Source organism: Furipterus horrens, unplaced genomic scaffold (genome assembly GCF_987537825.1).
Source record: "Furipterus horrens unplaced genomic scaffold, mFurHor1.1.pri manual_scaffold_17, whole genome shotgun sequence".
Lineage (NCBI taxonomy): Eukaryota > Metazoa > Chordata > Mammalia > Chiroptera > Furipteridae > Furipterus > Furipterus horrens.
The window spans coordinates 27129109-27150267 of record NW_028327187.1 but is presented as its reverse complement, the minus strand read 5'-3'; the positions used below and the strand labels follow the sequence as shown (position 1 = coordinate 27150267).

At 38.7% G+C, this 21159-nt stretch overlaps 1 protein-coding gene across 1 annotated transcript in view; it reads right to left on the bottom strand.

Moving 5' to 3' along the window:
- ENOX2 (ecto-NOX disulfide-thiol exchanger 2) overlaps positions 1-21159 on the bottom strand; it is a 339831-nt gene that overhangs the window by 255483 nt on the left and 63189 nt on the right. The window contains exon 2 of the mRNA XM_090263952.1: positions 5070-5213. Coding sequence (XP_090120078.1) covers positions 5070-5213 — 144 coding nt within the window. The remainder of the gene's footprint in view (positions 1-5069; positions 5214-21159) is intronic.

Sequence of the window (21159 nt, the reverse complement as noted above, 5' to 3'; positions counted from 1 at the left end):
AAAACTCTGACTCCAAAAAACCTCCGCTGCCTTGCGGCATACCTCTTCAGGGGAAAGGCTAAGGGAGTAAACCCCGACAGAAAATCCGGAGCCGGAGTCCCTAAGGCGGTTTGACGTTGTAGTCAACACCGGCAACTCCTGTGGTGCACCTGAAGCCAAGCTGTATTGACTCCGTCTTTCCCTTGGATCCTTCAGCTGCGAAGAGAGGGGGGGGTCTGCTGCATGGGCAACAGCAGACCCTCCATATCACCCTGCCCAGGCTCTGTAGCTTCAGCTTCACTGGAGAGGACACTCCAGCGTCATCGCAAGATGTCGATTCAGCACGGGAGGAGACAGATACCGTGTCACTCCCGAGTCGGACTGCACAGCCATTCTCGGCGGTGCAGATAGACTCTTTAGAAGCTACACCATCGTCTCTCGAGACGGACGGGCATGGGCAGCGGCGGACCCTCCATATCACCCTGCCCAGGCTCTGTGGCTTCAGCTTCACTGGAGAGGACACTCCAGCATCATCGCAAGATGTCGATTTAACACGGGAGGGGACAGGTGCCGTGTCACTCCTGAGTCGGACTGCACAGCCATTCTCGGCGGTGCAGATAGACTCTTAAGAAGCTACACCATCGTCTCTTGAGACGGACGGCTGCTGACGATCTAGTCCAGATTGCTGATCTACTTCACAGAGGAGTTTGGACGGGACACCCAAACTCTACCTATGAGTTTTCCTTGGGTACTCATGAAGTTTCACCTAGTAAAGAGGCTAGGATTCCATAAGGATCATGTATTCTCTTCACAAGCACCAAATTTGATGTGTGGCTACTCTAAGGATGTAATTTCACTAATGACTGAAGTTTGACCTTTAGGAAGAAGTGAGGCAGTTAGATGATCAACATTAGATAGTAACTGCCCAGTTTTATACACAGCTCCACCTTGGGAGTCACAAGAGAAAAATAAAGAAGATTAAGTCAAAGGGAAAGCAATTTTTCAGCCAGATATGTGATCAACAAATATTTCTTGGCCATCTATTGTGTGCAAGACATGAGTCAGGGGCCCTCTAATAAGGGGCTGATGACTGAGTTGAAAGGCTAAGACATATTTGTATGAACAGATAACCACTAGTTAAAGGTTGTCTATAGTCGGTGCCAAGTGATTCATATGAATATAACGATCAAGGGGTTTTAGAGGTACAACTGAACAATTCAAACTAGGATGTAGGTCAGACTTGTATTAGGTGCTATCTGTTGGACAGGATTTTAACAGGTGAAAGAAGAGGAAAGGCATGCTACACAAAGGAAACTACATGAATATGTACTGAAGTAGGCGGGCACTGTGTGTTTTTGGAGAAAGTAGCAGATAACTTTGGCTGAAGTAGAAGACCTGTTTGGGGGATTAGCAGGGTGAAAAGGCTGGAAAAAAAAGAACAATGGCATCTCAGAGTTTTTAGGGATTCTAGAAATGAGCAAATCTAAGCTCTGCTCACCATATTCTCACACAAACATAGATTTCCCAAGTGTGACACCAATGTTTAATATACATTTTAGTAAGGGATCCAGGATCCTAATATCGACAGGCACAGTAATTATGGCATATTAGTTAGAGATACACATTGGAGTTGGAAGCCTGGATAAATTACTTGCTATATGTTCACCCTTGGGTATTATTTAACTTTTATTTCATCACCTATAAATATAGATAATAGTAATAAAAGGAGAAAGGATGCATGAAGGAGACAAAAGGAAGATGAATATGCAAAGAGTATTGCCCAGGAAGGTAGGAGTAGAGATAACTCAAGTAAGGAGAGGTTGTTAACAGCATCAAATAAGCAAACAGGTCTAGAATGATTTAGAACTGCCAAGAGTCCACTTACTTTGACAATTTGGAGGTCACTAATGACCTTTAAGAAATTACTTTTAGTATGAAAGAGAGGCAGTTCATGGAAAACGGTGAGGTAGGAGGGATGGGAAAGGAAGCAAAAAAGAAGGTGACAGAGACAGAGACAGAGAGATAGAGAGCTTTGATTCAAAGGGGTCACAGGGTTGAGTGATGTAATGGCTACATGTGTATCTCAGCTTAGAACTGAAATGGCTTGTAGCTCCTGTAGGGACTTCCAACTCTTGCTTTCCTCCTTGCTAAGATGCAGGGAATGGTGACAAAGGAAAGAGGAATTTATACTTATAAAATATCTTCCCTGTTCCTTTTCTCATAGGAAGAAATACCATTATAAAGCAATCTGCACATTTATAATGCCATAAGATTGCCAGCTGAACAATTATAAGAGACTCCCAGTATATTAAAACCTCATTAATTTGAACTACAATAATTTGAAATTTGTAGTAACTTAAATTGTGCTAGTTACCTTCGTACTTACAAAGAAAGGGTTCAGTAAACAAACAGTGTAAAAAAGATTTCAAGGGAGATAATTTTGTCTGCCAGGGCCCATTCAGCCTATTTTAAAGAACACAGTTTTTTAAGAACTTCAGCCTATTCATTATTTGAATGCAAATTTATTCTGCTAATTATAGATTAGCATAATCTACTGCAAAATCCTAAATGGACAACAGATACTTTGGTCTCACTGAATATACTCATTAAAAATAAAACTGCAATTGTTTGAAGTTAGTTCACAGTTTATATTAATGTATACCCTCTTTCTGCACCCTCATGAGTTACTACAGCTCAGGAGATATTTCTCTAAACTAGCACATCACTTATCATGAACATAGTGGAAAAGGTAATAAGTGATCAAAAAAGGCCTTAGAGCAACCAACACAAATGTCTTAAAGTTGATGCGCTAAACCCTGTACCTCTCTCCATAGGTGGTTCTCTTATAGCTGATTTAACTCTTGCTTAACATACTAATCTGTCACACCAACTTGGAGAGCTGGTGGGTTTTTTTAAAGTTCATGACTAATTAGGAGGAAAAGGGTTGGTCCTTGAAAGGATGCTGAGAGAAACTAGAAGTGACTACACGCTGCAGAAAGGAGACAGGACTTGTGTAAAGTGTGCCTGTAAATAAATAAAAAACCAATAGTCTAGGACAATTTAGTTTAGAGTTAAAAGATCTATATTCCTTAGAAAACCCTAATATAACATTGCAGTGCAGTACAATAACTAATGACTAAAATTATGCCTCTAAATGATCAAGCAGACTTTAGATCATGTTGAATATATCCCCTTAAAAAGGCAGACAAGTTTATAGTGGGGTGATCACTTAGTAAGGTATATAAATGTCTAATCATTATGTTGTGCACCTGAAACTAATATAATATTCTATGTCAATAGTAAGTGAAAAATAAATTTATTTTAAAATGGCAGATAAGTTTATACACACGTACATATGATTTGTAGCCACAATGGTTAACCTGAAAATGTGAAGTGTTTATCCTTAAAAAGGTAAAGTCCATAATATTATCATAACAAAATAAAAGTAACATTTATTAATACATGCAGATACAATGTTAAGCACTTTACTTGTATATTTCATTAAATTCTACTAACAATCCCAAGACGTAGGTTTTATTTATATTTTTAATTAAATTTATTGGGCTGACATTGGTTAATAAAATTATATGGGTTTCAGGTGTACAATTCTATAATACATCATCTGTTTATTGTAATGTATGTTCACCATACTGAGTCAAGTCTCCTTCCATCACCATTTATCCCCCCTTTACCCTCTTCTACCTCCAATACTCCCCCTTCCCCTCTGATAATAATCATTCTGTTGTCTGTTTCTATGAGGGTATTTTTTTTTTTTGCTTAATCTCCTCACATTTTTCACCCAGTCCCATAATTCTCCTTCCCTCTGAGAGCATTATGCTAAGTGAAATAAGCCAGTCAGAGAAAGACAAGTACCATATGATTTCACTCACATGTGGAATCTAATGAACAGAATAGATAAAACAGAAACAAAAACTCATAGAAAAAGAAGTAAGTTTTAGTATCATTTAGTTTCTACCTCACGATTGATAAAAGTGAAACTCAGAGAGGTTAAGAAACAAATCCCAGGCCACAGACAGAGACAGTCCTGGGATTAGCACTCAGGCCAGTTCCTTGGCTATATACTATGCCTTTCCAATGGTCCAAAAAACATAGCTCTCAAAGAATCACTCTTCTTGAGGGCTTCAGATAGATAATGTTTCACTAAATTTTTAGTTTGCAAAGTCATATTTAACAAATGTCTTGGTTTATAAGCAGAAAGGCCTATGATCTAAGAGTCAGATATGATGGTATATGTTTATAAACATGTTTCATGTTTTAATTTGGATGTAAAAGTAATAGCAAAAGAGAAAAATAAATAAACAGAACAAAATCACCATGAGTTGTCTGTTAGGCCCATCCCAGATTCTCAGATCAGTCTGCATATACTAAAGATACTATTTCCAAATAAATAGCCAAGCAACAAAGACATGAAATTTTAAAATACCAAATTATCAGTTAAAATCTGGTTTTCCTATTGTTTCCCCCACTCAATTTGGAGAATTTAACAGAAGAATATATAAATGGAGCATGAAAGAGAGGAAGGATTGCAGAGGAGACTGCTATAGAGGATTTAGGCAAATCTGTTCCTCAGTTGTTCTGAGAGAGCTATGAAGGCATAAAACAGACATAGGCATAGTGTGTACTGGGGGAAATAAGGGTAGCGTGGGGTAAAAGTGAGGGTAGCCTGTCACATGTACATATAAAGAAAAATGTGCAGTGAAAGCATTCACTCATGCAACTCCTTCTACCTAAATCAATGTTCTTTACTTATCTCTTCCTATCTCAAGCCTACACATTCAAGGGACAGCTACAAATGTCACTTCTGCTGTGAAGTGTTGCACGATGCCCATAGCTTTTTTTCCCTTTTACACATCTACCACAGCACCTATGACTTTTTAAAATTAAGAGTTATTTGTATATGTGTCCCCCTCACCCTGTCTCACCATGAGTTCCTTGAATGCAGGGGATTCTTTCTCATTTCTATAGTTCCTACAAATTCTAGCAGAAGGTCTGCTGCATACATACCAGGCTCTTGGAAAATGTTGACTCAATAGCACTGGCTTAAGAGAGTGCATTATTGCCTAGCTTACCTGAAGGAGCATTTGTTCTCTTTCTTTTCTTGCTTGACTCCCCTCCATTCTCAATGAGGCTTTCTGTGACCAGAGGGCCACTGGCACTACCAAACTGCAGAGGTTCGTTGTTGTTGGCAGGGTCAAAGGGCAGCTGGTTCAATCCTAAAGAAGAAAAAGAAGCCAAAATCCAGACTCCATTAAGGACTGGAATTTCTACAGATTTTATTATATGAGCCACTAGAGGAAATGTAAATCCTAAGAGTCTAGGAGTAACCAGGGAATTCCTTAAACTAGTTGTAATTTTTATAGATCTTAGTGACAAGTAATTAAAATAAAGAATCTTATCAGACTATGGCTTTGTCATTTGTAAGATCCCTCCTGTTTCTGGGAACTGAACATGTTTGGCCACAAACTTTCAATTATCTTCTATCTCTTCCCTTAAAGAGATAGGGCCCTCACCCACTTTATTTGCAAAAGCTTAGCCACATATTCCTTAGATCATCTCTTGACATTTTCCCATTATTTCATTGAAGGATTGTTGAACCAATGCAGATATACTCATTAGAATATCCTGGTGTTAAAGTCTCTTCCAATGATGATATAGAAGTTTCCAAAAAAGAAAACCGTAACTATATCAAATGAGTAATGGAAACAAATATATATAACTTTCAAAGGGGGATTATTTAGTAGTTGAAGTGCTGGGAGTTATGACCCAGATTTGGGGAGTGTTTATCATATCCTCTTCAAATGATATCAGAAGCACAGTCACTTTACTAGTAGCTGCTGCACAATATAACATGGAAAAGGACATTTTCTCCTCTCTAAGTCTTACATGATTTAGCCAGGGACAAACAGAGATAGTTTGTTACTCCTCTGGCAGCAGCATAGTGATTTTCAAGTAAAGCTCCCTGAAATGTGGAATCAAAAGTTTTGTTAAAGCCCAATGTTAGGCCATCTCTCCTAAGTCTTTTATCTACTGGTTCTCTAATCTTATCAGAGGAATCAGGTTGGCCTGCCATGGCTCATTCTTTAACCCTCAATTTTTCTATCACTCACAGTTATATAATTCTTGAGGCAATGTCATGAAATGTCACTAAAAGCTTGGGATCCAGTCAGGTAAAATCAATCAGGTTTCAGTAAAAGGAATGCTAAGGTTCTAACAAAATAACTTTATATTATTGTTTTGATTCTAATAAAATAACTTTATGTTATTGTTTTTAATAAAAAGTATTCCTGTACTAATGTTTCAGCCCACATAACAAGTACCATTTCTTCAGCAACCCACTTGGAACACCTCCATTAAATGTTTTTGAGATCTGTCATTCTTCCTCTACATTCTCTGAGTAAGTGAAACAATGAAAATTTGCTTCTGTGTCTTAAGTCAACCATTCACTGCATCACATCTATGTCCCATTAAATCCCTACAATGACTAGAACAACAACAAAAAAACAATTCCTGTGTATTAGAAAACATTCACATCATGATCAAGACTATTTTCAAAGAGCAACAGATGTTTATATTGTATAATTTACAAATAAAGGCATTTCTTTCACATAAGTAGATGTGTTACGAAGTGGGGGTCCCCCAAAATCCCCAGAGCCTGTGGGTTGGGGTATAGGGGGAAGGGAACAGCTTTTAAAGATGCCTTTGTATAACTACAGCTGGTAACTAGTGTCTTAGTTATGCAAATATCTTTGGTTCTTCCAAGGCCCCAAGGAGATGAGAGGGGTTTTGACCATGGAATGGTGTGGAAAGAGCCTACAGAGACTGCACAAGGTTCTTTGAATGGTCAGAACCAGTTACCACATCTACTACATCACAAGACACAGTCAGGGATTTAAAAATACTCAGCAGACATTTTGGCTAGGAGAATATCATGCGGCTTTGAAAGGGAAAGGAAAACTCCCTGTGGTTTACAAGGAGGCTGGGAACTCCACTGTGGCTCTGCATTAAGAGCTGGAGGGCACTCAGCACAGGCAAAACCTCCCCAATCAGGATCAAATGATTGGGAGCTGCTGGTAAAACTAAACTGTGTCTGGGAAGTAGGGGAACTGTATCTCTGACTTTTCTAAAACTAGCCTGGTTTGGTAGGGGGAGGCAGAACTATGTTTGTGGGTGTTTTAAAGAAAATAAGACTTAATGGCAGAAATCCGCAAATAATCTAAATCTGTATAACCTTCAAGTAAACAATTCTTTCTCTGTCCACCAAACCCTGGTATGGAGAGTTATGCTTCTGGCGACAGGCAATCGGGCCCCTCATAACTGAAAAGCTCATGGGTTCTGTTTCAGATCTAGAGTCAAATATGATTAGTATGCTGTTCCAAACCTTTCTCAGTTGTTTCTTTCTGCAATGTGATACTGACCAAAATAAGTTCCATGAAAGATTGCATGGTATAGAGGAAAAAGTGTGTGCTTCGAAGCCTGATATATCAGGGGATCAAATCCTAGCTCTGTCCTTTTCTAGCTGGGTAGCTTTGGGCAATTCTTGTAAGGTCCCTTAGTCTTAATTTTTATAATGTATAAAAGTGGGTTTATAATATTGCACAGGGTTGTTGCAAAGATAAACATACTATATATACATATGTAATACTTTGTATAACATATACACATATAAAGTTATGATTATCTTATTATTCTAAGTAAACTAAAGCAAACCTTTCCCCTGTAAGTTTGTAAGCTCTCCTAAAAAATAACCTTTCTCGCTCCCCTCCACCTTTCCCTCTCTTCCCCCACTACAACTGTATCCCTGGTGCCCAGTACCATGCCTGCCACATGTGAGGGTGAATGAATGAATTCATACTGAATAGGGTAGGGAGTGGTGACTCATTCTATTCACTCATGTAATTAAAGACTTGACAGCTGATAACCAAGAATTAATGCCACAATTTAAAAGTTCGGATGCTGATTATAACAACATTGCTTAAAATAATTAGATTTCAAATGCATCTTCATCACTTGAGTACTATATTGCAGGATGGTAAAATCTTGAACAAAAGGAATGCTGGGGGATTAGGAGGTTCTGATTAATAATGGTTAATTAGAAAATTTTTTCTTATTTTGTTTTGCATTTGATAATTTTATAGAATAACATATTAATCCATTTTCCTAGCTTATTAAGTAGATGACTCAGAATCTTACAGAGCTTCAGAGCCAGAGCCATGATCTGTAAAAGGAGGTTAATAGCAATATCTAACTCATTGGACTGTTAAATGGATTAAATTAGACCATGTATGTAGAACAATCTGTATCAAATCTGGCATATAACAGATATTCAATAAATATTAACTGCCATTATTTTAATTTTGAATTTCCTATTTTAATTTATAGAATTGTTGACATACAGTGTGAAGAGACTGGTCTGAATTGGTATATCCTGATCTTAGGATATGCTCTATTTTCCTCATTAAACCCTTTCATTGCTTTTTGTACCTTTTTCTGAAAGTTGAAGGAGTCTAGGGAAAGAATCTTATTGTTTGGCATTGAATAAGAATGATATTTCTAGTACTTTCTGTGTATCCACCTCAAATATGATCCATATATGTGAAAATCTTGATAATTCAGCATACCATCTCAGGCTTTGTTTCTTATAGAAAAAGATCTCATATCAAGGAGAAAAAGACATTTCACTCTGTAAGTTGATTCACTGAATACAAATCCGCATTTTATATTATTGTCCAGGGCTCAATACAGTCTCTGAAGATTTCTAGTTGGAGAACAAGGGCTAGAAAAATAGCAAAATTCTATGATACCAGTGCTTCCTAGCTACTTTTATTGTATTGTTTCTTTCCTCCCTTAGGACAACACTAAATAAACCCATAAATCAGGAAAGCAATACCTACTTATAGGACCTTTTCTGTGTCATGTATATGTAATCAACGTTGAATGCTATTTTAAGTAAAACTGCCCCATTAAAACTATTTAAATCCTAAAAAGAAAACCACCACTTTAATTTCAAGAATTCTTGTTGCTCAAATTTCAATCACATAAAATATTATCAATTACCATATTGTACTTCTCACACAAACTACAGGATTTAACTTTAAAACCATATTGTACTTCTCACACAAACTATAGGATTTATCTTTAAAACTCTTATAGAGGTATTTCTACCATTTTATACTATATGTGATGAAACTGAAAAGACATTAGATTAGAAAGAAACTTTTGAGTTTATCTAGTTCATTCATTTATGCAAAGCAGGAATCTTATCTATGAATCCCTGACAGCCCTAAATTCACTGGGCACTTAGTCTGGGGAGTATTCCTTGCAATGCTCCTGGGAATTCAGCCTGCTTTTCTTACCTTAAAAAAAAGACTACCACCTTTTTATCTTCCCCAAACTGCCCAGGATGCATTTTGTTTAACTGTTAACTTACTTACAATCCTTAAAATGAGCACATGCAACGTCTAACTTTTTAAGGATTCTATTGATATCAATAAATAAATATAAATAAATGAGGGAGTCACAAGGAATTAAGACAGCAAAGTTAGAGTTTTTCTACAGTCTTATATATTCCTCATAGTTCTTTTTTATTTCTGAGGGTAAATTTAATAACACTCTGAAACTTGATCATTCATTCCTTCTCACTTCTTGTGCCTTCATTGCCAAATCCTACAAAAAGTACAGTTTGTCTAAAGGGAACACACATTGGTAAAATAAAGGAAAATAGATAGTAAATATTAGTGTTAATATTTCTGCTGTTTCTGTATCTTATGTTCACAATCAAACAAGTCCATATGGTAATGTAATTTTCATCTAAAACCATGTTGACCAGTTGTTACTTCATGCCATGTCAAAATACAGATTATTGGACTTAATAACACATGTAAAGCCACCTTAGAAAGTATGCAAATTGGAGAAAGGTGGGTCTGGGGACTTGGATAATGACATGTTTCATTCAATAAAACTAGGGAATTTAAAATCTCAGAATGAAGGGTGGTTCTCAGTGAATCCTCCAATCTGCAGGTCAAGGAGTTCATATGCAATGATGTCTGCCATACAGTTGCAAATAATTCCTGGGCTTTGAGGAAAGCACTGAAGAATTTTCATGATTCTTGTGAAGGAACATCAATGATGTCTTTGTGCCCAGATGTTGTAATAGTTACTTTCACAATTCACTTTACAGAGCTTTCTACTATCAGGTAAAATTAGGACTATCCTTCATGATACAATCTAATACTTTTTTTTTTTAATTTTTTTTTTTTTGGTGAAAAGAAAAAGAATGGTTTATTTAACAGTTATATAGATTTAGTTATTTGCGGATTTCTGTTGTTATATAGATTTAGTTATTTGCAGATTTCTGTTGTTAAGTCTTATGCTCTTTAAAACACCCACAAACACATATCCTTACACAGTTCAGCTTTACCAGAAGCTGCCAATCACTCAATTGTGATTGGGGAGGTCTTTTCTGTGCTGTGGTGCCCTCCAGCTCTCAATGCAGAACCGCCTGGATTCTCAGCCTCCTTGCAAACTGCCTTCTTCCTGCAAAGCGCATGGATCTCCTCTCCTCAAAACCGCATGGCGAGAGCCTCTTAAAGCAGCCTGGAGACCCCTTCTCCAAGCCACATGGAGAAGGCCCCTTCACCAAGCCATGTGGAGGGAGCACACGAGAGAGAGAGAGAGAGAGAGAGAGAGAGAGAGAGAGAGAGAGAGAGAGAGAGAGAGAGAGAGAGAGAGAGAGAGAGAGAGAGAGAGAGAGAGAGAGAGAGAGAGAGAGAGAGAGAGAGAGAATCTAATACTTTTAATGATTGCCCCAGGTTATAGTATGAAAGTGTGAACCTGTGGGTCACTGCCACTTCTTATTTGCATCTGTGGCCCACAGACTTAAGGTGGGACAGACTAAGCAAAAAAAGGTACACAATTCTATTATGAATTAGTTTCATTTAAAAGAAAATGTTTAGGTCCTGAGAAAGCTGGTAAATTCAAATAAAGGCAAAAATCTTCAGACAGATATTTATGTTGAAAGAATATAATAACAATTTTTATGCAAAGATATTTTATAGTTAATTGTGTATAAAACAAATTTCTGTAACCTGAGTCCTATTTTCCAACTGACTTCAGTTTAAAATCAAATATGGGACTCCATGATAAGGGAAAGAAGAGGGTCTCCAAATTAGTTTTTAATTCATAGCATTTGGAAAAATAAGGGGTTAGGATAATAACCAAGCCCTTAATGTGCTGGCAGGAGGTTTTGTACGATTTATCTGTCTGTGGGAGCCCCTCCTCCTTCCTCAGTATAGGCCTGAAGACCTCTGACTTCATCTTTCAAGCTCTCACTACCCAGTGGTCATATGCTACTTCTGAGTGAATACTTAGAACGTTTAAAAGAGTTGGACTGCAATCTCACTCTCCAGCCACAGTGGTTAGTGGCCAAAACAAATAAACATTTCTCAGTTACATCTTAGCTGATGTCAAACAAATGAAAGGTACTTCATCAATTTTGTGAGTTCAATAATTTGTATAACTGATTTAACTGCAGCAAGGTAATTGTAAAAAAAAAAATTAATGGGTGAGTGAAGGTGATGGGGAAGTGATGAGAAAAACAGGACCAAAGTCCTCTCCCACTAAGGGGCTTGGTTGAATGGTGGTGAACATAAGAACTTTCATCCCTGGCTGGTGTGGCTCAGTGGATTAAATGCTGGCCTGCAAGATGAAAGGTCATTGGTTTGATTACCAGTTGGGGCACATGCCTGAGTTGTGGGCCAGGTCCCCAGTTGGGGGGCATGCGAGAGGCAACCCATAGACGTATCTCTCCCACATTGATGTTTCTCTCTTTCTCCTTCCCTTTCTCTAAAAATGAATAACTAAAATATTTAGAATAAAAAAACTTTCAAAGCAAAATTTATGATTAATTCACCCTTTTCAAGGTATTATACAGGTCACAGTGCATTTTCATTGACAGTGATCGTTCGGCAACTTTTAATGACTCCCCAAACTACTTGGTCAGGTATTCAAGTCCTTCATAATAAGACCCCACTCAGTCTAAGCCTTGTTTGCTTCTGTGCCTCAGTTTGTACTCTACCTCAACACTTCTTGAACTTTACTGCACACACATGTTCCCTGGGGATCTTGTTAAAATGCAGATTTTGATTCAGCAAATCTGAGTTGTGGTCTGCTTTTCTAACAAGTTCCTAGATGATGCTGATTCCTTTTGAATAGAAAAGGCTGACACTACAGAAAAATGGGACTGCCTAAAATTAATCTAATTATGAATTTCCTACCTCCATGCCTTTGGCTTTCACTGTTCCTCCACCTACTTCTTGATTTCCAACCTTCAAAATACTATCTTTCCTTTAGGGTTTATCTCAGGCATTATTTGCTTCATGATGCCTTTCTTTATCGACCTCCACCCAATCCAATACATACACAGCAACAGGGCAGGGCCACCAGGGGAACTACACAATTCACTGGCTATTAAGAGTGTGCTCTGTCCACATCCATTATCCTATTATTTTATTTTCTAATTATTACTCATTTTACAACAAAGAAAGGGAAACTTACACAATTTAAGTGTATTTCCTAAGGTGACACAGATAATAAGCAGTAGAACAAGAAACTTGGGCACTTTAAATTTCTAAAACACTATTCTGGCCCTTCAGAGATCTTAATCTGTACTCTTCCCATGCAATTTAGATCATGTATTGTGTTATATTATAATTCTTTGAGTGTTCATGTTATCTTTCATTTGCACCACCATTAAGTTGTAAACTTCTTGAGGACAGACAATCCAGTCATTTTAAAAAATATCTCCTCCTCCAAGATGCCTTGCATTATGCTTGGTACAATATTATAAGTACTCCAGAAATGTGTATTAAACTTAACTCAACTACAACTTTCAGTGCATTAGTTGTATTTCCCATACCAAACACTAAGCAACCTGCTTCTGGGGCTGTCATGAAGGGAAGAAGGAAGTATGATTTAGGGGTTTGTTCAGCATTCTTAGTATCCCTTTTATCCTAGGATTCCTGAACTCTTTGGGGAATAATGGTAAACTATCATACACTCTGCCTCTAAACTTGACCCTATATAACTTTATTCTCCCTTTTGAAGAGGCAAAACAGTCCTTCCACTGACTAAGATCCTTATAAACAAAAACATTATAAAAGAAATCCCATATATGGATCTTCTCTTAATAGTTCTATGGAAACAAGTTTCATATTCCTGCTTTACAAACTATAGCCAAGAAAAGGCAAGACCTAGAAATGTATTGCTTAACACAATTGACATATCCAAATGCAGCCATTTAAATATAAGTTTAAATGAATTAAAATTAAATAAAAAGTTCAGTTCCCCAGTTATACTACCCACATTTCAAGTGCTCAATAGCCACCTGTGGCCATTAGTGACTGTATTAGACAGCAGAGAATAAAATATGTATTTCTATCATCACAGAAAATTTTACTGGACAGCCCTTCTCTGGATTCAAACCCACATCTGCCACTTACTAGGTGTGCCACTTACAAGGGTTATAAAACAAGTCACTTGATCTCTCTGAGATTGTTTCTGTACTCTAAATAGGAATGATAACACCTCCCCCAACACCACTTATAGGGAAGTGAGGAAAATTAAATGAGAGAATGTACGTTTAGGGTCTAGCATATATCAGACACTAAATAAGTGTTAGCTCACTTCTTCTAATCCAATCAGGGATTTATATAAACTTGCCTCATTAATGGAATAAGAAAATTAGAGTAGTGTGGTTTCCTATGCACCCAGACTACATCCTATTTACAGCTTGGAAGATGTTAGCTCTTTGCATTTGTTTTGTAACTTTTTCTTCCAGATAATGCACAGTCATCAAGGTAAAACATTAATAAGTAATGCTGGGTGGGAGTAGTCAGTGATTGCTCTTTGCTTGTACCATTTTTAGGAGAAGAGACTGTATTTGTCACTACCTTGAACTTTCTAACATGAAAGAACCACATTTCCCCTTACAACTGAAATGCCTCCTCCCAAAGCTTTAATCAGTGCTCAGTTTCAGTTAGGTGCTCTATTATCAGAACACTGCTAACAGTGACAATAGAGCTGGAATGGAGAAGGACCATTTCTCTATAAATCCATATTTTCCTATACTCAGAATGTTCTCTGTGTTTTTCCTGTGGGATTGACATATCCCAGGCCTGGTAAAGGTGAATTATTTGAGAAAAGTCTGAACTAAATCTGTTAATGTGTTTGAGTTCCATGAGCAGAAAAGCAAAATACATATTTCCAACTTCAAGAAAAAGAATGCTTCAGGATTTTTTTCCCTTGTGCAATTTAAGGCTTGGGAAACAAAGCAAAATCATATTCCTCATAGAAAACAAAGTTCAAAAAAATGCTGATTTGATAGAAGAGTTCAAAGTGACAGACGGTAGACAGGTGATATATCATTTTCCTTAGGATAAAGTGTGGCAGTCTTCAGAGGAACTGAGAAGAGAAAGCCTTATTTTCCTGCAGTTTAGCCCTGGGAATAGTTACAGTAACTACTCTTCTCTCCCTGTCTTTGGGAGTGGGGGATTAGAAAAAATTATTATTCATCTGTGCCTACTTTGTGCCGGCTCTAGGCCATGTTGCAATTCCTGTTGACCAGTTTTCCACTTGAGTGACAGGTACTGGGCAGGTTCTTAACACACTGACCATTTGGTTATCTATGTAATACATGTATGAGAATGTGCCCGAGGTATTGTATTATGGGTGTCTCTGTCTAAATAAAATAAATAATTGCAGATTTCAAAGCCTGAGGGCAGAGTTGTTCTGGTATTGAAATTGGAGTCTATCTTGTCAGATCTGTAATGAGGTCTTCCCTTCAGGCTGATTTATTTCATAAAGCTGAGGTAATTATCAAAAGCAAGCACAGTTCTCACTGCAGAAACCAGTCCACTGGTTTTGAAAACTTACTAGTGAGCTGGATCTTGTCAGGAGCCTAAGCTGAGCCAGCCATTTCAGTAGGAACAGTTACTTAAGACAACAGTAAATAAATAGTAAAAAAAAAAGGTCATCAATAATAATTTCACATGCTATAAGTGAGTGAAAATTGAAGTAGCACTCCAATAAATTTGCATTTCAGTGTAGCATGCTTTGGATGGTAGAGTGGGGCTAGAACTCTGTTTTTGAAGAGTAAATTTTATGAATTAATGCTAGGATATATGTGTCCTTTAAGACTGCTGAAGTGCACTGCATGAGTAACATTTTATATCTTCTTTTCCCCAAATGTACACAATAATTTTACCAAATTTCCTTTCTTCATTCATTCAGCCTTCACTAACTATTCATCCAATCACTGTGCTACAATTTTAATTACCTTCTAATTAGCCAATGATGAGTTTGTGATTTAGCATTCCCTAAAGATAGAACTGCATAAATAGAGTAAATCTTCATTTACTTGTACAAAAATTTTATCCTCCCTCTGTCCCCCATCCCATTAATGTTGCTATACTGTATCACTAATGTTCTGGAGTTATGCTTTCTGCATTCCTAATCTTAGGCCCCTATTTGGACTAGTTTTTCAGGAATGTATGATCAACAACTCTGCTGTTAGCTGTGAAATTAAACACACAAGAGAAAACAGAGATTCGTGTAATTTGCCAATGCATCTTTGTAGATCCATACCTCTATAACAATTCCACTTCAGGAGTATCAATACAGGGAATAGTCAAGTGATTAGTCCTTTAGCTAGTTCCCTGGGCCGAACTCAAAGTTACAAAGGAGAAAGCTAGAATCTACTCCTTGAGAAGACAACGTGACTATAAAGAAAAAGCCTGAAGAAAGAATCTGTGCTTGAAACAAGTCTTATTATTATTGTGTAAAAGAATACATAAGATCTTAATTTTGTTCCAGTCTGGAGTCTAATTGAGGCATTCAATACATACTGGAATAAATGAATCAAAGAAATAATATGGACAGGTAGTTCCTCTCCTTATTCATCTAATTCATTCAAACAATCCTGTGTGCCTGGCAGTATGCTACTAGGCCTTCAGATTTCAGGACTTGATAACACACAGTTTCTTTTCTCAAAAGGATCACAGCCAGAAAGGGAGGCAGATAAATACACAGAAAATCTGGTCCAAATTATTACATCAGCTTCATCTCTTGCCATTTTGCCCAAATATCCTTTATTTCATTCATAACAAACTTCTCAAATTACTCAAATATGCTATCTTTTTTCATGCCTCTGTGCTATTTAAATTTTTTATTTTATTGTAATAATAACACTTAACAAGAGATCTACCCACTTGAAAAATATTTAAGTGTAAAATTCGATGCTGTTAACTGTAGGAATTAAGTTGTACAGCAGATCTGGAGAATTTATTCTCGTGCACAATTCAAACTTTGTGCCCATTGATCAGCAATTTTCCCTTTCTAGATTGTAACAGAACCCACAGGCTGTTCAGTTATGAGAAGCCCGATTGCCTGCTGCCAGAAGCATAACTCAATACCGTAGTTTGGTGAAAAGAAAAACAAAGAGGATCCAAGATGGCGGAGGAGTAAGTGGAAGATACACTAACCTCCTCCCAGGACCAGTCTGGATTTACAACTTAATTTTGGAGAAATCATCTGGAATAACCAACTGAACACTAGCTGGAAAGAAGTCTTATAACCACGGAGAGACAGAAAAGGCCGCTACATCACAACTTGACCGGTAGGGAGTGCGGAGACGCGGAAGGGCTGGCTGGGCTCACAGGGGTGGCAGATGAAGGGACTGAGAAACAGCTCAGCAGCTGGGGATTCCCCCTGAGAAGGGCAGGGTCTAAACCCCCAGCTGGGCTTCCCAGCCTACAGCAACAGAGTGGAAAGTAAAATAGTATCAGCTGTGAAAAGCGAAAAGCCACAGGATTTCTTGACCGCCGGAGAGAAACAGCTGGAGAAAAAGAACTGTTAAGTGGATCACATATGAAAATATTTTGGCCACCACGTACCCTGGGCTCAAGCAGAGGGAAGGCAGAGACGACTGGAGACCCTTGGGGAGAGTTTGGCGTGGTGGCTTTGAGGGGAGAGCTGGAGGAACAGCCGACTGGGTCCCAGTGCTGACTCATCCCCAGTACTGCGGGTAGACCATTCCCCTCCAAGTGGCGTCAGCCTGAGGGGAAGCAAAAGCCCTGCTTACAGGAATTAAGCTGCCACACCCATGGTCCTTAAGTCTGACAGCTAATCACAGATTGAACAGATTAACAATTAAAGGAGACAGACAACAGCAGTAGATTCCTGGAAGTCTCCAACAGGCTGCCTAGGGCCAGACTGCTACATGATTTGACGCCACCAGAGGCAGATCCAGGAAGTGCAGATCATTCTAAGAAGCACCAACAAACAATAGGAGTCACAAAAATGGGGAGACAGAGAAACAACCTCCCATCAAAAGGAAAGGTAGAATCCCCAGAAAGAGTGCTAAATGAAACAGAGGGGAGTGAACTATCAGATATGGAATTCAAAACATGGATTATGGAGAAGCTTAATGAGGTCAGCAGAAACTACAAAGAACTCCAGGGAAACTACAAGGAACTCCAGAAAAAACTACAAGGAACTCACAGAGAATTACACGAGCATGAAAAAGGACATAGAAGCTATCAATAAGAGCCAGGAGGAAATGAAGAATACGATCTCTGAATTGAAGAACACAGTAGAAGGAATTAAAAGCAGGCTAGAGGAAGCAGAAGATCGGATCAGCGAGCTGGAGGACAACGTACACAAAAACTCCCAGACAATGCAACAAAATGAAAAAAGACTGAACAAGAGGACTTCCGGCCAAGATGGAGGCTTAGACGGACACGCTAGGTCTCCCTCTACAACTATAGAGGAATACAACTACTTCAAAACAAAGGATAACTAGAAATTCCAGAAAATAAAACTACACGGAAGTCCAACATATGAAGTTATAAACCAGCGATGCCATTTGGGCAGGTAAGAGTTAAAGAGGGCAGTGCTGTTTGCGGTCGCACCCGGAGCGGGGGGGTGGCGAGGAATCCCGGCTGCGCAAGCCCCTGGTGGTGCGCGACCCCGGCGAGGAGTCCCGGCTACGCAAGCCCCTGGCGGTGCGCGACCCCGGCGAGGAATCCCGGCGGCCAAGCCCCTGGCGGTGCGCGACTCCGGCGCTGGGGAGCGCGGCCGCCGCATCGCCTTGAACAGTGAGGCCCAGGGGGGCGGGGGGACGGATCCCGGTCTCCTAGCTGAATAACTGTATGAACCCATCTTGGACCCCCGCCCCCAAAGAAAGCACCACAGGGCTGCGAAATAGGTCACGGACAGGCAAGCGCCGGTCGCTAATTTGTGACGCGTACACAGGCACTGCCCCCGACAGCCAGCCCAAGAAAACAAAACGCATCTGTCAAAATGAGGCAGGCAACTATAGAAATACCGGTAACACAACTCACCAGGCAGCAGATAGAGATCCTGACAGATGAACAGATAAGAAACCTGTCAGAGGCTCAGTTCTGGGCCATTGTTATCAGGTGGCTTACAGAATTCACAAAAGAGCAGGAAAAAGATATGAAAGAAGCGAAAAACTTTCATAACGAAAGGAACAAAACCGCATACGAGACAGAAGGAAAGGAAATAAAATCCAGAGTTCATTTCAACAAACTGGAATATGGAGAAGGAACAAGCAGTCAACCAATGCAGCGAGAGGAAATGGGAAGCAACAATGAAAGGATCAGAAACCTCTGGGACAGCTATAAAAGGCCCAACATAAGAATCATTGGTTTGCCAGAGAATGAGGAAGATGAACTAGAACTTGAAAAATTGAGTGAAAATATAATAAAGGAGAACTTCCCAGACTTGGGGAAGGGAATAGACCTGCAGGTCCAGGAAGCAAGGAGAGTTCCCAAGAGACTGGACCCAGGGAGAACCACTCCAAGACACACTATAATCAAAATGTCAAAAATTAAAGATAAAGAGAGAATCTTAAAAGCAGCAAGAGAGAAGAAAAGAATTATGTACAAAGGGGTCCCAATTAGACTATCAGCTGACATCTCAAGGGAAACCCTACAGGCAAGAAGAGACTGGCAAGAAATATTCAAAGTAATGAAAATCCAAAACCTACAACCACGAATACTCTATCCAGCGAAATTGTCATTCAGAATAGAAGGACAGAGAAAGTGTTTCCAGGACAAAATAAAACTGAAAGAGTTCATTAGATCCAAACCACTGTTATATGAGATGTTAAAGGGACTGGTTTAAAAAAAAACAGAAGCTAGGGAGATGAAACAAAGGCAAACTAAATAGGCAACGAGAGTGGAAGAGGAACTGTGGGTACGGGAAGCATATTGGGGGGAGGTCAACAGGGAGGGGGAATGGGGAAAGGGAGGGAGATGATATAGGAATTGGGGATCAAGGTAGGAGGGAATGGAATAGACGAAGAGAGGTTGGGAGGAACTGTATGCACAACTAATGGACATAATCTAAAAGGGGGGGACAACTGGAGGGAGGGGGGCCACTGGGTGGAGGGGAGCAGAGGGAAGGGAAATTGGCACAAATGTAATAATTTAATCAATAAAACACATTAAATCTGAAAAAAAAAAAAAGACTGAACAAGACTGAAGAGGTTCTAAGACAGCTGCAGGACAACATGAAACCTAATAATATCCGTATCATAGGAATTCCAGAAGGAGAAGAAGAAGAGCAAGGGATAGAAAACCTCTTTGAAAAACTAATGACAGAAAACTTCCCTCACATGAGGAGAGAAAGAGTCACGCAAGTCCAGGAAGCACAGAGGGTCCCAATGAAGATGAACCCCAACAGGCCCAACTCAAGACACATCATAATTAAAATGGCAACATTCAAACACAAAGAGAGGATCCTAAAAGCAGCAAGAGAGAAACAAGTAATAACATACAAGGGAGCTCCAATAAGGCTATCATCAGATTTCTCAGCAGAAACACTACAAGCCAGAAGGGAATGGCAAAAAATATTCCAAGCAATGAAAAACAAAGGCCTACAACCAAGAATACTCTACCCAGCAAGGCTCTCATTCAAAATGGAGGGTGAAATAAGGAGCTTCCAAGACAAAAGAAGGCTAAAAGAATACATCTCCACCAAACCAGCAATGCAAGAGATGCTAAAGGGTCTGCTCTAAGAAGATAAAGAAACAGAGAGAGACAGAGAAGAACACGAGTACAAAGGGGAAAAATGACAATGAGTAAGTACTTATCGGTAATAACCTTAAATGTAAATGGATTAAATGCCCCAATTAAAAGACATAGGGTAGCTGAATGGATTAGAAAGAATGACCCACATGTATGCTGTCTACAAGAGACCCACCTTAGAACAAAAGATCTACACAGACTGAAAGTAAAGGGATGGAAAAAAGTATTTCAAGCAAATGGACATGAAAAAAAAGCCGGGGTAGCAATACTTATATCAGACAAAACAGATTTCACAGCAAAGTCCATAAAAAGAGACAAAGAAGGGCATTTCATAATACTTAAGGGAAAAATCCGTCAAGAAGATATAACACTTATAAAAATATATGCACCCAACTTAGGAGCACACAAATATATAAGGAAAATTTTGAAAGACTCCAAGAAAGATATAGACAGCAACACACTCATAGTAGGGGACTTTAACACCCCATTGTCAACAATGGACAGATCTTCGAAGCAAAGAAACACCAAAGATATTGAGGCACTGAACAACACTCTAGATCAAATGGACTTAGTCGATATATATAGAAGTTTTCATTCCAAAGAAGCAAAATATACATACTTCTCAAGTGCACATGGAACATTTTCAAAGATAGACCACATGGTAGGACACAAAACAAGCCTTAACAAATTCAAGAAAATTGAAATTATATCAAGCATCTTCTCAGATCACAATGGCTTAAAATTGGAAATCAACCTCAAGAAAAAAACTCAAAAACATTCAAACTCATGGAGAATGAATAACATGCTATTAAATAATGAATGGGTTAACAATGACATCAAGGAAGAAATCAAAAAGTTTCTGGAAAGTAATGATAATGAACACACAACAACCCAAAACCTATGGGATACAGCAAAAGCAGTCCTAAGAGGAAAGTTCATAGCAATACAGGCCTATCTAAAAAAGACAGAAGAATCTCTAATAAAAAATTTAACCCTACAGCTACAAGAACTAGAGGAAGAACAACAAGCAAATCCCAGATCAAGTAGAAGAAAG